This window comes from Limulus polyphemus, unplaced genomic scaffold (genome assembly GCF_000517525.1).
Source record: "Limulus polyphemus unplaced genomic scaffold, Limulus_polyphemus-2.1.2 Scaffold3415, whole genome shotgun sequence".
NCBI lineage: Eukaryota > Metazoa > Arthropoda > Merostomata > Xiphosura > Limulidae > Limulus > Limulus polyphemus.
In genome coordinates this window covers 75,646-93,124 of record NW_013669025.1, presented here as the reverse complement: position 1 = coordinate 93,124, position 17,479 = coordinate 75,646, and the positions used below count along the sequence as shown (strand labels likewise).

General features: G+C 31.5%; 2 protein-coding genes across 4 annotated transcripts in view; one reads left to right on the top strand and one right to left on the bottom strand.

The window, feature by feature from the left end:
• LOC106469308 (dedicator of cytokinesis protein 3-like) overlaps positions 1–17,479 on the top strand; it is a 70,085-nt gene that overhangs the window by 20,002 nt on the left and 32,604 nt on the right. The gene's annotated exons all lie outside the window — the stretch shown is intronic.
• Positions 77–17,478, bottom strand: LOC111088251 (dedicator of cytokinesis protein 3-like). Of its 2 annotated transcripts, XM_022397786.1 has the most exons (9): positions 16,008–17,478; positions 14,832–14,998; positions 14,170–14,517; positions 13,531–13,760; positions 11,906–12,056; positions 11,164–11,307; positions 9,926–10,184; positions 4,754–4,842; positions 77–1,027 (listed from the first exon to the last, which is right to left on the bottom strand). In XM_022397786.1, the coding sequence occupies exons 1-9, from the start codon at positions 16,054–16,056 to the stop codon at positions 671–673; spliced, it is 1,794 nt and encodes a 597-aa protein (XP_022253494.1). In that variant the 5' UTR covers positions 16,057–17,478; the 3' UTR covers positions 77–670. The 2 variants fall into 2 exon arrangements, with proteins under 2 accessions (XP_022253494.1, XP_022253495.1); XM_022397787.1 differs by lacking the exon at positions 11,164–11,307 and having other exon boundaries at positions 16,008–17,477.

Here is a 17,479-nt window from a genome sequence, read left to right as displayed (position 1 = left end):
TTTAAGGTTTAACCGTTACCCTGAAATAACTAGTAAGTTAAGTAAAACAAATAATTAAAGTAATTAGTTGTTCTAATTTTTTTTTTTTTTTTTTGTATTGCAACAGAAATCTAGGGTACTGTTGGGTAAAAAAAAATTGTTAGGAAATGAACTTCACAAAACTTTTTCAGGCTTAAAATATTTGCATACATTTTAACATGAAGTACACATATATATATGTGAATATATATTTCTAGTTTATAGATAACCCATATACTAAGAGTGACATAGATTCCTGGCATTTATTTATATCAAAGACTTCAAACCTACTTTTCTGCTGCTCTGAAACAAGACCTTTGAACTACAAAAGTTTTGAAAGAGTTGTGGAATGGAGCAATAGGGTTATTCACATCAGTTTGAAAGACTTAAAAACAGACAAAGAGATTGATGAACAGAACAATCTCCCATCTAGTGGGAAGAAAACTAACACGACTTGCAACGTTCATACACACAAACACACACACACACTTCTCGATGGAATTTACAAACAAAATTATGAGCATAGTCTAATTAAAAAAAAACACACCAATATCTATTCAACTTCTCACAGTTTTAGAGATGAGGAACGTTTTGTGGCCCTACATAAAGTAGCACTGCACGATATGTGGAACAGCAGCCACTCCAACTGAGGTTAGGAGTCACAGCTAAATGTAGAGGCACTCTGGCCAGATGCAGAAGTCCGAGAAGATGGCAAAGAAGAGGTGCTTGGAGATGGGGAGTCTGGAGTCACCAGTGGAGAATTTGGAGGTGTGGCAGGGTTGCTACATCGTCCACAACTTGATGATCTTTTAGCTGGGATGGGTGGAGGGGGTCGGGGCAACTCTCGGGCCGGAGAGACTGAAGCTTCTGGAGTGTGTAAAGGAGAGCAGGATGGCAGAGTGACCTCGCTGGTTTGTAATGGGGAGTAAGTTGAAAGATCTGGGACCTCCCATGAAACTGGCAAAGACTGAACTTCTCGAGTCTGAAGCATAAATGAAAGAGCTGATCCCTATTAAGAATTCAACATTATCTTTTACAAATGCTTGATAAAATAAGTAACTTATAGATGTGAAAAGTTAGCCTCTTATACAACAACTATAAATTTCAGGCACTTATTGTTCATATTCATTATTATAATGTATTACCAATACTATAATAATTGTTACAAAGCTTTGTAGTCTGGACTGACAAAGTGCACAGCATCCAGTAAAATCAACTAAAATAACTGGATGCTCCAGAGGAATGATAAAAATGAGAATTTGGATAATACTCATTAGACTTTATTGCAATACTTCTAGGAGCTATAGAGAAAAACAAGTAAATTACTTTAAAAAATTAGGTTTCTTTTAAAAATCTGGAGCATTAAATATTGTTTAACCAATTACTTAGTTACTTAGAAAATAATCCTTAAAAATGACCAACAGTGGTTATAATAATGACAGGAGTTATAACATTAATACCAGTCCTTCCATCAGCAAAGACTGATATTTCTAATGCCGGTTATTCTTTCTTCAGAAACTGATATTACCAGGTCTATAAAACACACTTCTAATTTTTTTTAATTACATGTGTTCACCTATATCATAAATGTTGAAAATCACTTTTAACGTCACTATAAAAATGTCACATACTGCATACAATTAAATGTTCATATTCTACCTTCAATCATTGTCCAATCTATCAGAAGTGTCATCAGTGATTGTTGCAGCACCTTGAAGTACTGAAGCTGGTCTTGTTAGCCTGTGTTCCCTGTGCCATTTGAGTTCCAGGAACCACATTACTGACACTAATGCAAACAGCATCCCACTACTCTTGCAAATGCATGGCACAGGAAAAAACAGGCTTGCATAGGTAGGTGGGTCACTCTAACCATAATGCTGATTCCAGAAAGAGTACACACTTGAAATATGAAAAATTCAACTGATATACACCAAGTAACTCTATAGACATACATCAAACAACTATGGAAAGTCCAAAAGCACATCATCTGCTTCAACCTATTTCCACACTCACCCACTTTGCTTTAAACCTTCAGATTCTACACTCTATTGGAGTTTTTTGTTTCAATGGTTTTGAGCATTTGATGTGCAGCAGAAGCAAAATCAACTTCATAATTTGCATGAGATAAGGCCAACAGTAATTTCAAATTAATATTACAAAACTCTCACATAATCCCTATAAAAGGAAGATGCAGGTTGGTAACTTCCACTGTTTTGTTCAACCATTTATGGTTTCTACTACCCAATGCACTTGTGTGACAAGCTTCAAAAGATTTGAATCTTCTGTAAAGTGCAAGTTACATAGTTTTTGTAGGAAGAATGGCATCTCTATCTTTAAACACTCAAGTTATGAAGGAAATCCAATGCATTCCTAAATCCTCTATCCACAACAGATACAGCATGTGATAGTACCCAAGTAAAAAATGTTCTCAATATCATTTCTAAAATGTGATACATCATTATTTTGCCCATAAGCAAACTGTGGTCCAAAGACAGACACAATGTATCCAACAGTAGAATCACTCATTATTGGTTTGGCAAGTATCCACTGCCTGTGCATACAGTAACTTGACACTTGTTCAAATCCACAAGGCAAAGGAACAAAACTGTTTACCAAAATAGAATGAGTTGAGTGTTTTTACTGTTCTCTTTATAGTAAAATTACTTCTTCAAATTCAAAATTGTAGAAAGCCAACCTATGGATAACCTATTATGGAATTTAATGATGAGAATTCTACAAATAGGTTCACAAAGATTCTTACAAGACCATTCCTCATTGATGGAATATCTTGGACCATTAAACTGAAACTTGATCATCAATCCAGTCAGATTAAAGTATTTACAATGAGTTAGCTAGTGAGACCTATCAAAGTCTATTTCATCTTATCTTTTTTTGTTGTTGTTGTAAATGTATTCTTCAAAAAGATCAATTATATCTGCATCCATCACCTGACATGAGTCAAGTATTAACAACTTTATGTCTAGATGATTTTTGCAGCTTCAAGTGGTACAACAGTTAGATGAGGATACTTTGGGTACATAACACATTTGGACAATCAATCAATACGTGGCAGGAATTTCGGTATGAGATCTTCTGAGGTTAAACCTCGGAGGATTACTAGGGGTGCTCAGAAGCTTTAGCTTCTCTTCCCCCCCCCCCCTCATGATGGTGGTGTGCACTGTACCTGAAGTTTTATGATCTGAGCATACTTAAAGATGATTATATTAACATAGTAGATTTGAAAATGCTTCAAGCAGTCAGGAGGAGTCCAGAGAGCTTTGAATAAGGGAGATCCAGAATTCATTGTTTCACAAACCAAACAGTCCCTGTGGGACATAGGGTCCTTGAGGGCAGCAAGGAACTATAAATCCAAAGCTGGATTATTTTGCTGTGGGGGAAAACAGAAATACTCTGAGAAAACCCACTTTCATGGTCCAGGCACCAAAAAAAAGTATGTATGGGCCGTGCCTGAGAAAAGATCCAGAACAAATAAGAATGTTGGTGAAAGAGGAGGTGAGGGTGAGAAACATTACACATTTGGCCATTGAACTGATTATCAGTCTTAAATGCTTATTATAATCTGGTTTGGTCAAGGAAGCACAAATAGGAAATGGAAAAGAAGTTTAGCTTGGGTTACTTTATTAGTTTTAATGTCATCTGGAGGGAGAATAATTAGGTGCATAGAATTTGGAATAATAGTCCTAATAATAGCAAATGTATCAGTTCTATCTCAAAGACTGATATCACTAATATCAATTCTTCTATCTACAGACATTGATATTACAAGTCATTCTGTCAACAGATTTTGGTAACTGCTACCAGTTCTACCCTCAGATACTGATTACTAGTGTAAGTTCTTCCATCCCAAAGATTGATATCATTAGTGCCAATTCTTCCATCTACAGACACTGATACCACTTGTAGGTTTGTTTATCAACACAGCACAAATACTAGTACAAGTTATTCTATTAAGAAATACTGATAGCTACTATAAGTTCTTCCATCTAGAAAGATTGTTACAATGCTACAAGTTCTTATACCTATAGATGTTAACCATATTAGTAAAAGTTCTATCAGCAGAGAAGTGTAAGTAAATACCACTTCTATTTGTTGAGATAAATAATTAGTACCTTTCTCCTGCATGTAGATATTGATGCTATTATTGAAAGTTGTATCAACAGATTGGTAACTAATGTCAGTTCTATCTATAGAGTTTGTCATTATAAGTTCAAGTCATATGACAAATATTTATTGATAGTATCGCTTTCTATAAACAGATATTGAAAATATTAATACCAGTTGTTCCACCTACAAATATCATTATTATATCACAAATTACCTTTTCTACTGAGAATGATATTAATAGTACCAGTTCATGTATCAAAAGATACTAATATCACTAGAACAATTTCTTTTATTAAAAGAGACTGATAACTACTATCAGGTTTCCTATCTATTGTTTATAATAATATTACGAGTTCTTTCTTCTATCATTGCTTGATAACCAGTACCATTTCTTCTATTTACAGAGATTGATAACTAGTACGGATTCTTCTGCCCACATAGTTTGATCATACTAGTACCAGTCTTCTGTCAACAGAAATTGCTAATAGTAATACAGAATTTTTTTGGCAACAGATATATTAAATGTGCTTAGATCTACATTTTTATGATTTACTTTTTATACAAATTGGTAAAAAAAACTGTCACATTGGTACCCACACTCTTTACTTACTTTTTTGACTAGACGATGAGGAAGTGCTGGTTTAGAGTCATCAGAAACTAGAGAACCATTTAATGTAGTGGCCATTCGTTTTTCATTTCCTTTAATGATACAAAATGTTTTTTAAAGGCAATTCCTAGAAAAGAATAATTAACTATTCAAATTGTATGACTTATGCATTTAATTGGCAAGACATAGATAAATATGCAAGACTTAAAATGTAAAATATCATTTTGCTACTGCTAAAGATAAAAAAAAATTCAAAGAACTAAGAAAAATTCAACATTATTTTTCTTTATACTTCAAAATTATTGATCTAAGTTAACCACAAATAGCATGTATGGTTTGACTTACAAAATACAGAAACATAAAATAAGAGCTCACAGCTTAAGACAGGGAATCAAATTTTGGTAATTAACTTTTAGCAATTGTCAGTCTTTCACAAATTCTCAATTGCAATTCATTCTCAGTTCAACTAACTGTGATAGCAATATTGCACCTCACTGAAACATGTGAAATCCTTGATGAATTCTCTAGTAGGCTTTATACTATTCCAACATCATTATCAGGCAAAGTAATTTAAATATGAAATACAAGTACACACTGGCATGAAAAATAGCTCACACCTTGAAGAAGTGTTACTGAATTGTGAGAATATGGTTTCAGCTTTCAATTAAGAAAAGCCCCCCAGAGGCACAGCAGTATGTCTGCGGGACTTACAACGCTAGAATCCGGGTTTCGATACCTGTGGTGGACAGAGCACAGATAGCCCATTGTGTAGCTTTGTGCTTAATTACAAACAGACAAACAATTAAGAAAAATCCTACTTAAAATATTACAACAGAATCATGAGGAATTTTATTAAGAAACAAACAATGAAAATGAATAGCAAGATTTCATTTTAATTTATTTAAACCTCATTAAAATTTTAAACAAAACATCTTTCAAAATTTGACCAACACTTCAGTTACATTTACTCAATTTTGACTACTAATTTTGTTCTACTTTTCTTCCAAAAAGTCAATAGATTTCACACAACAGGTAATAAATAAGGTGCAAAACAGCTAAAAATTGGATACATAAGAATTGTTAAAAATACATTATTATTTCAGTGGTATTTAGCCCGGTATAACCAACTTGTTCTGATGATGCTAGATTAACACTGGTGAAACGAAGATAGTAAAAAAAAATAAATTTATATCTCATTTCTAGCTATTTTTAACTTATCTCTTGAAAACATTTATTGGACACTTGCACAACATTAAACATCTTAAAGAACTCTAATCCAACAATAATAAACTTATTAACCTTGCTGATCAAAGTCCAGCTACTGTTATGATGAACACTGAGAATTTTCAGTTTTTGTTTTTGGATATTTGCACAAAACTATGTATGAGCATTAGTCATTCCTAATTTTGAACTGATAGACTAGAGGGAAAGTAGCTAGTCAATAACACCCACTACCAATGCTTGGGCTATGGAAATTGAATCATGAAATTTGATTGCCACTCTCATAATGCACCACCACCTCAACATGTGAAGCACAATACTTTTTTATCAATGGGATGCAAACTGTGGAACTTAATATGATAGCCACTAGGCCACACCCAGCACAAATATTTTCAGAAAGAGACTTATAACCAGCATTAAGTTCTGAAACAAATCAAATTAAAGAGTTCACAGAAACTAGTATACAACTCTAAATTGTTAGTAACTTCAGTACAGATTTTCTTTTTATCTAGGTGATAGTTTTATTTGAAATCCTGAGATCTAATTATTCTGGTTATTTAATTGCATCTCAGGTTAAATGTCTTACTTTATTTATTTACACTCAATACTTCTTGATATTTCGCTAATGTTCAACACTACTCTAAACTAAAACCATCATTTGTTTTGAATTTGGTTTCTTTATATATAAACATTTTTTTCAAAACCAAGTGTTCTTGCTGTCCTCAACCTTTCAGACAATATATCTCAGCCACATTTTTACTGAAATGTTTTCCCTACCACTAAACTATCTAAACTATTTTCTTATGTTAACATCTATAAAATTAGTATTGAAGCAGTTTCCCTTCAAGAAGTACTGTTCTAACAACTATTTTTACAGATACAGTTTTTATAAGGACAACTTTGAAAGTCTTGATGATGTTATAAAAGTTTATATATATACACCAGTCTTCCATCCTCCTTGATTTAATTATTTGTATCACCAAATTCTCTATTTTCACATATCATTAACATGCTAGACGTCTTGCTCAGTTCTGCTCAAACATTTTTCTAGTAAGTAAGCCAGATGCAAAGATAGACAAATCTTGGATTTTTAGCCTTTGAAAATGCAAAACATTTCCAAAGAACAAGATAATGAATTCAATGATGGACAAACTTTGTACTGAACTTTTAACTAATTACAGTAAAGAAATTTGTACTAAAAACTTAAATTTTTTTTATTAATAAAATAACAATATATTCTAAGTTACAGAGAGGTCTAATTTTCATTTAACTAAACTTCAAATGCATAATTTCTTTTTAGTTTTAAAACCTAGATACCATTTTTGTTTTCCATTTCTCAATGAGACTAAATTATTTGTTTGGAAATCAATCAGAGTTTAGAAAAATATAAAATGGAAATTGGATATACTGGGCATTAGAACGTTCATATTTTTAGTATATGTTGAGCAGATAATGTTTGATTCTTTACAACATCTATACTTTATTTTTATAAGTTGTAAGCACTTTACAATTTCAAAGCATCTTGGAGAGAAAATTACAAGGGGTCACAAGGCACAGCATTTAAGAAGGCTTTTACTGAAAGATGACATACAAACTTCAAAGTCCAGGGAAGTCAGGGTTGATACAAATTGTTTTTATGTAGATGACAATGTGTAAACAACTATAGGTATTTCATGCACACATGAAATTATACTGTTTGATGGTCAACAAATAATTTGACCTAGCAGGTCATTTTCACAAAGCTTACTTAACATTGGGATGTTGTTTAACAAAAATATAATGCATCTGGTCTTTCTGTCGATAAATGCACTGTAGACAGTAAAACTTAAAAACTAACACATAAATGATCAGCTGATATGGGAATAAGTTCCTGGAGTTATTTGACTTTACACCTGTCACTAACATACAACATAACTTTGATTTTCATTCATTGAAACAGACAAAAATAAAAATAACTGCTGGTGTTTATCCCAGTTCATTTCATCACATTAGGATTCACAAACTTTGCAAACATACACTTGACAGTCTGTATAACACATTCAGCCAGACCTTTAAGGTAATACAGACTGCACTGTTCTTATCATTCACAATTGTTTATTTGTTGCCAGAAAAAGGGTGAAATGACATTGGACTTCAACCCACCCAAAAATATTCTGTGGATTGTTTTTGTTTTTCAAGCTACTGTTTACATATGAAAATAAAACTTTATTATTTCCTAAAAACGTTTAACATAAATAAACACAATAATTATTCAACTGGCTTAAAAATCTTTGGGATAGGTGCTAGATTTTGATTGTTTCACATATTTGCATAAAGTAACACAATGGCTATATGTATTAACTGTCCATAATTTTGAACTGATAGACTAGAGAGAAGGCAGCTACTCAACAGCACCCACACAAATGCTTGGGCTCCATTAATCAAATAACGTGTTTGTTTGTTTGTAATTAAGCACAAAGCTACACAATGGGTTTTCTGTGCTCTGCCCACCATGGGTATTGAAACCCAGTTTCTAGCATTGTAAGTTCACGGACATATCGCTGTGCCATAGGGGGGCCAAATAATGGGATTTGGCAGTCATTCTTATAACTCATCTGCATCCTCAAAGTGTGAAACACACATTTTTTGGGGGATTTGGGATGCAAACCAAGGACCCTAGAATCCACAGTCTAGCAAGCTAACCATTAGGCCATACCCAGCACCTAAGTGCTAGAAATAAACAAAAAACTGAAGTTTTCTCAAAATGACTAATTGAGAGAATTAATGGATAATCTTAGCTAGCCATACAGCTTCAGTGTAATAAAATAACATTTTTAAAACTAAAAAGTAATTAAACTAGTTTATATAAAATTGGACTTTCATCAAAATCATACAATTATTATGCCTGATTACAAATTTATAAAATAACTTTTCAGAGCTAGGCAAAATTTTTCCCAATGGTGTATTTTATACAAAACATGAAAAAAGTTAGATATGTTCTCTTGAAGCAGGTAGTTTCTAATCAATAAAAAAAGCACATTTCAACATTTTTGCATCAAACTGCTTCACTTTGGTATAACAATAGGTAGTAAATGCCCTAATACATTTTTTTATTAATTTCTCACTGTTTAAAACAACTCTTTTTGTAAGTTTTCATCTTTTGAACTCAACATGTGTTATACATCCCTTACTATTATTATTAATAATAATTTATCATCTTACATTAATTTAATCTATACGTGTACTGCTAACAAATGCAAATAATTTCACCATATCAAACTACATATATACATCTCATTATTAGAAATACACTTTTTCTTAAGAGATACATAACAACAGCAATTATAAACAGTTACTCAATAACCTTTTGTCTTAAATTATATATATCATTAATAAAGTTATCTCATATTTCATGTTTCTACATAAAAATATATTTTCTTCAGCATTATAGTAGTTCGTATGTATCCTCCAATATTGAAAGCAGTTTAATTGAAGTTGTACATTCCTCACCATGAAAATATTTTAAACTTAACTTTGTATATCCATCATCAAAAGAAATAGTTAATCTTCTTGGAATTGTTCCTTAAACTATACATACCAATAATGAATAACAATGATTTCTTCAACAGCAAAGTGACACATGGTTTGATGTCTTTCACTTCATCACTTCAGTTTTCATATTAAAAATTATTATAATAATCTCAAAAATATCTAAACATATTTCCAAGAAAAATTAGGAAAAAACAACAACAAAGCTTTTAAGTCCACATCTGTGATTAAAATGTCTAGGGGGAAATATATGGACTATTTATTTATCAAAATACTTAAAAGGAAACTTAAATTTTTTCACGTATATTTAAATTACTACAAATTCGTGCTTTCTATTAAAAGTTAAACAAGTAATAAAAAAAAAAATTATAAAAATTAACTGTGACTTCTGTCTATTGTACAATAATTACTACTTCATGGTCTGACCTTTATCAGAACGTGGTGGTAATGGTGGAGCACTCTCTGAACAGCTTGGTTCTGACCAACTATTACGTGTCATTGGGGCAGGTGAAATATTTTCAGGTGTGTGAGGCCATTTAGTGGAAAATTTTGGACTTGCAGTTTTAGAAGATCCATGTTGGTGTGAAGATGGTGAAGCATACCCAAGGATTTCATCAGCTGGATCCGAAGTTGCAGATGGAAGGTCTCGAGAACGAGATATTACTCGAGAAGATCGCTCTGAGCCCTAAAATTGAAATGAATAGCTAATGCAAAATTTATGTAAAGATGTCTGTTCTAAAGAAATCAAAGGGTATAAATTATATCTTGAGATAAAAAGCTTATAATAAATTACCTTTTGAATTTAAAAGAAGCATAACATATTAACTAGTAAAAAATATGTACCAACAATTAGAAATCATATTCTAAATGATCAAGAATATACTGAATTTTATTTCATCTATACAAAGCACACATGGTGACTAAAATAGCACTGACTATGCACAAGCAAAAATAAAAGAGACATTCTGAACAGCATATTTAAACAAAAACTGATTAAACTACAGAAATAATATTTACCTAATGTAATCTTAAAAATAGAGTGAAATAATCTAAAATACTGAGGCTAAGGTTAAAAAATATGTAAGCAATATACATTATCATACTGAAATAAAAGGACAATTTAAACAGTTAAGGTTGGATAGAAACTGTTCAAATATTAAATTTCTTTACAAATGGGGTATATTATGTACCACAAGGACAAATAATGTAAATTAAAAAAGATTGCTACTACAAAATCTAGGAAACTGACAATCATTATTACACTTAAGAGAATTTAATTGAGTAGAGTTGTCATTATCAGAATTAATCAAACGTACAACGTAAGCAGTATAAATTTCAAAGTAAAATTGAATAAAATCCTAAAGAAACTTATTTGTTAAAAGTATTGTGCATGATCAAAACCAAAAAAGATAACAGTTTATAAATTTAGACAGAGAAGAACTAAAGCAGAAAATAAAACAGAAATAAGAGACTAATTGTATGACATTATCATTAAAAAATGTAAAAAGGTTTCTTATTCTAAAATAAATACATAACACAGAACATGACAGAAAGATTTAATGCAGCAAAGATGATCATGCAGTGTTCTGAGTGAGAGAAAGCACCACTACTAGACGACACTGAGCTACATCATCATCTGATCTCAGCACTTGAAAACAAGTTACCCTAGAGTCAGCTGAGGGCCCCAGGGTCACTGAACGGGGTCGAGTAGGAAGTGGTGGGGGACCACAAGGGGTTAAAGATCCAGAGGCTCGTGCAGGGGGTTGGGGTAGTGGTCTGTCAACTATGCTCCTAGGTTCTGCGTAGTCCTGACAAAAGGACACAGATAGAGATGTATGCTTGTCTATGTTACAACTATACAATATCATCTTTACCTCGTGTTGAGAACAAAGAAGTTAGTTTCATGGTTTACAATACATAAATATACTTCCTTATTAATTGCATTCATATACAGACATGGACACAACACATCTGTCATTTATAAAAATGTGCTAGAGCTTTGAAGCAAGGTGCATTTTATAACAGGCAGTACAAAGTTAAACAAAAAAAATATGTGAAAATCACACTAGTTTAGTGCCTGTGATGAAGTAACAATAATGCCAACACTATACAAATTTTTCTCACCATAAAGGAGTAAAAAATCTTACTGGGAGTAATAAACATAAATAAACTGTAAAATTGTGTAAATAACATGTACAGCTCAATCACATAAAAACATATATTCCAAAGAAAGAGTGAGGGGAAAAAAACGCCATATATATATATGTTTCAAGCAATTTCTTGCAAAAAGACAAATAAAAAATTATCCACTGTTATTACAGCAATGTATATATATATATATTTACTTAGTATAATATTGTTCAATTCATAACAAATACAAGGTTTTTACATCTGCCCACAACACACCTGAGGTTTGGTGTAGATATCATCCTCATCAGATCCTTCTGGTAAAAGTTGCCCATACAAACTTGACCCTGAAGATGAAGATCGATTGCTAGCACAGTCTGGTGGGGGTTTCTTTAACATGACTTCTGCTGGGACTGGGGGCAATGGAGTACTAAATGCAGACAGAAATAAGCTTAAATCTTACATACGAGAAATCAAATCTACTAGCCCACATATTTATCATTGTGATGAGCATAAACAATAGACAATCATGCAATTAAGTAACAAACTGTAGACACAGATACCTGCTAATCTTTGTAATAATGCCTGTTTTGTAACAAATTACAGGCATAGAAAATAGCAATCAAAGAATCAGGTAAACAAGCTAAAGACACTTGACAATCGTGATAGTAATGAATATAAAGTAAGAAGCTGCAAACACAGACAACTATCAATCACAAAGCTAATATATGTAACTTTACATGCAAGAAGTTATTCCAATCTTGGTAGCAATGTGTTTAAAGTAATGTACATCTGTTAATTGTGCTAACCAAAGCATAAAAAAAACTAAAGAACCGGACACACTCTGATAACTGATCTGAAGTATGAAACAATACATTTGTCATTTACAGAACTAAAGTATCAAGCTACAATCACTGACAGTCAGTAATTATTGTACCAAAATATCAAAATAACAGCCTTGGCCAGTTATCAATTATGGAGCTAAAGAATCAAAACTACATACAAGGACTGTTTGTCTTGAAAGAAGAATCATCATACCATATATAAAGGTATATAAATAGGAAATGTTTAAGGTAATAAAATTAAAGCCTGACATACTAATTTTATTCACAAGTCTTGTCTAGTTTTAAATACACTACACTTTGTGATTTGAGCCACTAGTACAACATATGTGAACACATCAGTGCATAAAGCCCTTAAGTTTCTACCATGAGCTACATTTTCTTTCTATTTTTTGTTAGTTTTATGTAGTTCTGTGCATGTGTGTGTGTGTGTGTGTGTGTGTGTTTGAGTTGTTACTCTTCAGTAATATTAACCTCTTTTTATATCTTTGAATGAATACTTCTGTGTGAGTTATAACTGATCATCCACTTCAATGGGTTTGAAAACTATAATTTAACATAAGTTACATTATTGACATACTTACTTGTTAATGAAAAAACTTATAGTCAAGAATTAATAACAACCAGTGAATACAGTTTAAAGGTTCTATTATTAGCGTCATGAGTATAAACAAAAAATAACAAAGAAATTTCTTTCTATTTTTATATATTATAAGCAAACTAAATAAAGATGACAGAGATTTTAACAGTATAAAAATAATTATTTTTAGAAGCAATTACTAGTTTCATAATTCATAAAAATTATTCTCCTTACTTCCCCCAATTTCTAAAAACATTCGAAAAGGCACAAATCTTATACTTGTTGCCAAGTCAAAATTGATTTAGAATAACACCACACTCTGTAAATGTGTTATTAGGCTGGTATAATAAATATATCTGAATGATTTGATAAAATTGGTAAGAAAGAACATTAAAAATGTAACAAAAAAAATCATAAAGTAATTGGAAGATGCTAAAACAGTTATAATGATAAAACAAAATGAATAAACCATGATTACATACTGGACAATTGATGGCCTTCTTGTGTCTCCTGATTCTCCAACAGCAACTGGCGTGGGTGGTAACTCCCCTTTTCTACCTAGGCTTAACCGAGCCACCATGTTTGGAGAGCCAGCTTCTCTTATTGACTGTTTCATAACAGCAAATCTGTCAACTAGTCTGTGATGAAGGGGAAGGACTTCTGGTGGAGCCAATCTTCCATGAAGAGATAGGCCCCCCTCAAGGATCTGAACCTGTAAAACAAGGGAACTTCAAAAATCAAAGCTTTAAAAAATATAACTATAGTAAAAACTGAAGATAACAAAAATACAAGTAGTACTGTGAAGTGATTCTGAATATTAATTTTGTTTTAGCATGTGTGTAAATGAAATACACTGCAAATACTGGTAAACATATTCAAGGAAAAGCCCAAAAAAGTCCTGTATTTCAAGAAAAATAAAATTTACAAAGATATGCTAACTTAAATACATAAAATGTGAATCGCATAAACAGGTATAAATATACAGTATACCTGTATAGATATGCCATAAAACATGAGTAATGAGTATTTAAAAAAAGATATTGCAAATTTAGTACATCCAATCAAGACTTAAAAACTAAGTTTTGAATAATTAGCACAAATTTTCTGAGAATAGGTCGTACCTTCTCTAGTATTAGAATCTTGAGTCGATCAATATACTCAGCTTGTTCTGGGTTCTGATTAGCAAAGCTATGGGTAAAAAATGCTTCTTGATACTTAGCAATTCCTCCATTGACTGCAGCTTCAATCACTCCCTGAAGTCTCATGCTAAGTGGACTGATGGATCTTTTGGGGTCATTGGTGTACTGAGCTATCAGTCGTCGCAGTTCTTTGTTCATGTGATCCACAGTTTCCCAAGCATGTGCAATTGGTGAAATTTCTTCTAACTGGCGGTCAATCACTTCAAACCACCGTAAGATTCCAGGAAGACGAGAAGCTGTAGTTAGAGTTGTGCGTTCAATCCATAAACTCTATATTAGGGTGACAAAAGTAATTAACTGTTATTGGACAAATTAAGTAATAACAGTTACGATGACAAGCTTAAATTCTCTGCACAAGAAAAAAAAACAACTGTAGAATAGCTGTTGGAAATACTGTATTGTACACTTTATTAAAAATATTATCTTACAAACCACTCTTTAACACAACACATGTAAATGTTGATTAAAAAATGATTAAAGAATGAGAAATTAACTGGAAAATAAATTTCAAACACTACATTAAAAGTTTGTCAAACATACTCTATTTCAAGCACTAAAACAAATGTCAGAAGAGTCACATTTACCTTGAATTCGTTGTCTTTATCAATGGGACCCTTGTGAACAGGCCTATCAAACTGAAAGGTTCGTACATCATTGACTAGATAGTAACTTAACACCTTTTCTGGAACATGTTGGCCTTCAAATTCAGGTCGAAACTCAGGAATTGGCTTCACATTACAGATCTGAATATCTAATAAAATAGTTAAAGAATATAACAGCTATTAATGGTGAACAGAAAAAAAGACTTGGAAAGTATTGTAGGATGCCAAAATAAAACAAAATGAATAATCCAAGAAAACTTACTAGACAATTAATAGTCTTTTTGAGTCTACAGATTCTCTAACAGTAATTGGTATTACTCCAATAACTCTATTTTACCTCATAATGGTAAATTTTGCTTAAAATTATTATAGCTGCATAGAAAAATTATGTGTTACTGACTGAATTTTTCTTTTATACAAATAAAACCATTCCCTTAGAGCCTATAGTTATACCAATACATGTGAAGATGTACCTGCCTGATTGTTGATCAAACTATGAAACCCTAAAATAATGTTTTAACTTTGGTGCCCTACATGACTACATTGATATTCCAAAAAGAAACAAATCTCTAACTTAGTAAAAATATTCCATTGTGAATGAATATATTGTCCTTGTCTCAAATAATTCTCAAGCCTCAATGCAAAAATGGACAAGTACTACTTTTGTTTTGCAGAAATATGTGTCACCAATCACCAAGTACAAAGAATTCATGATTTGAATAAAATTTAGGGCATGGAGTAGCAACATTACCAACTTTATAGTGTAATGTTCCATCTTACTAGTCATGCACTTAACACTAATTGATGCATGAATTTTTTTTACCACAGAATATGATTTAAAACAGGTAGCATCTACTCCAAAAGAATAATTTTAGAAACAAACAGTTTCACACTTTTTGTCAAGTGTCTGAGAGACTTCATTAGCACTAAAAAGTATTCAATATATAATGCGATTTGTTAGGTAAAAAAAATAATGTAGTAGAAAAGTTATATATTACAAATGAAAAACAAAAGTGTGATAAAGGATATAAACTATAGTTTCTTTGTATATTTCATACACAACTCTGGTAAATACTGATAGGACTATAAAGCTTAAGTCAGAAAAAAATATAAAAAAATATCTTAATTTTCAAAGGTTTTGATGAAACAAAAGGATACATTGGCCATCAGAGTTCATTATGCTTTCATCAGGAGGTGTGTTTTTCATGAGAAACTGGGCCTGTGGAAATTCTGTCTGAAGCCGCTGGGTAAAAGCTCCAACACGTTCATACTCCAAGCCACGGTATACAAAAAGTTTGTTCTAAAATTTTTATTTATCAAAAAAATAACAATAATGAATAATGCTATTATCTATCTTGGTTTCCAGATTAATTTCACAAGTGATTGTATGGCATGTTCAAACAAAAATTGGTTATAAAAACAAAAAGCTTTTATTGTACGTAAACATAAATAACCTAAGTGCACAAAAAAGTCTACAAAAACTGAAAGATCACAATTACATTTCAATTGCATTTAGTCAAACTAATCAATGGCAGAGATATGCAAAAAACAGTCTGCTAATAAAATGGGAAAGCACTTTTTTTGTTGCATTGAAAAAACTAACAAGTTCACTCAAAACAACACTGAATGGCAAAAATAGTCAATGAAGAGAAATTTAAAGACCTATGTTCAGTGTAAGCGTATTGTAGTAGTTTGAATAATCTTAGGGTTTCTGTGGAACGTTTCTTTTTTCTTTCTTTCTTTTTTACACACAATGTAACATCCTCACAATTGTAAGTGCATATTGTAAGATCAGCTACTGATTAGAAGACCTTAAAACTTTGGTAATTTACTAGCCTTTATTCTACATTAATGCTTGTTTATTAGACAGAAATTGTGTTTTGTTGTTCATTAGGACAGAATACACTAACAGACCAGTGGTAAAGAAGATTTTTAGTTAGCATCCAGATTGTCCTTGCCCTAGAATTTTACAAATAGGTTTTAACTATTGAGAAGTTTAAACTTCTATAATTGTAATACATTTGATTAAAATAGTTCTAACTTTAATACCATTACTCATTTATTTTTGTGATGACTTGCTATATGAAGACTCCCCAACTTTAATGAAAGTGATCTATCTGACAGTAAATTAAAGTTTACTATCTAAATAAATAGCAAATACTTATTTCTAAGCTCTTAAAATATAAAGCTACCCATACTGTTTTTAGAAAATTATTAAAATACCTAAATTAAGCAAGAAAAATAGTGCTTATTGACAAATTTCTAGGTACAGAAGGTGCAACATTTTTCTGAAATGAATAACTGTAGTTTATAATACAACATTTGAATACCTATATTTTTACTTCATATGTTTATGCACACTTACTTTCACAATTACACTAAATTCTTAAGTGTCTAACTTCCAGCTAAAATACAATAACAATAGTACATTTTAGTCTGTCAGTAAGCAACTGTCTTTATGTTTTATTATTTCTTTTCAATAAAAAAATATTATTTATATCATTTCTACAAATTGTTAGTTCTTTCTTAATGTGAAATATCTAACTATAAAGTAGTTTTTCCCTAAACTTTAATAATAATCCTAATAGCTGAACATTTTTTATTCATATTCTAGTTTCAAACACTATAAT

Excerpts from the sequence above, each read along its gene's own strand:
- LOC111088251 (XM_022397786.1), bottom strand. The coding sequence starts at position 16,056 with ATGAAAAACACACCTCCTGATGAAAGCATAATGAACTCTGATGGCCAA. Across the intron at positions 14,999-16,007 it reads AATGAACTCTGATGGCCAAT|ATATTCAGATCTGTAATGTG; the intron begins GTATCCTTTTGT and ends CTATTTTATTAG. Across the intron at positions 1,028-4,753 it reads CTCATCGTCTAGTCAAAAAA|GGATCAGCTCTTTCATTTAT; the intron begins GTAAGTAAAGAG and ends AATTCTTAATAG.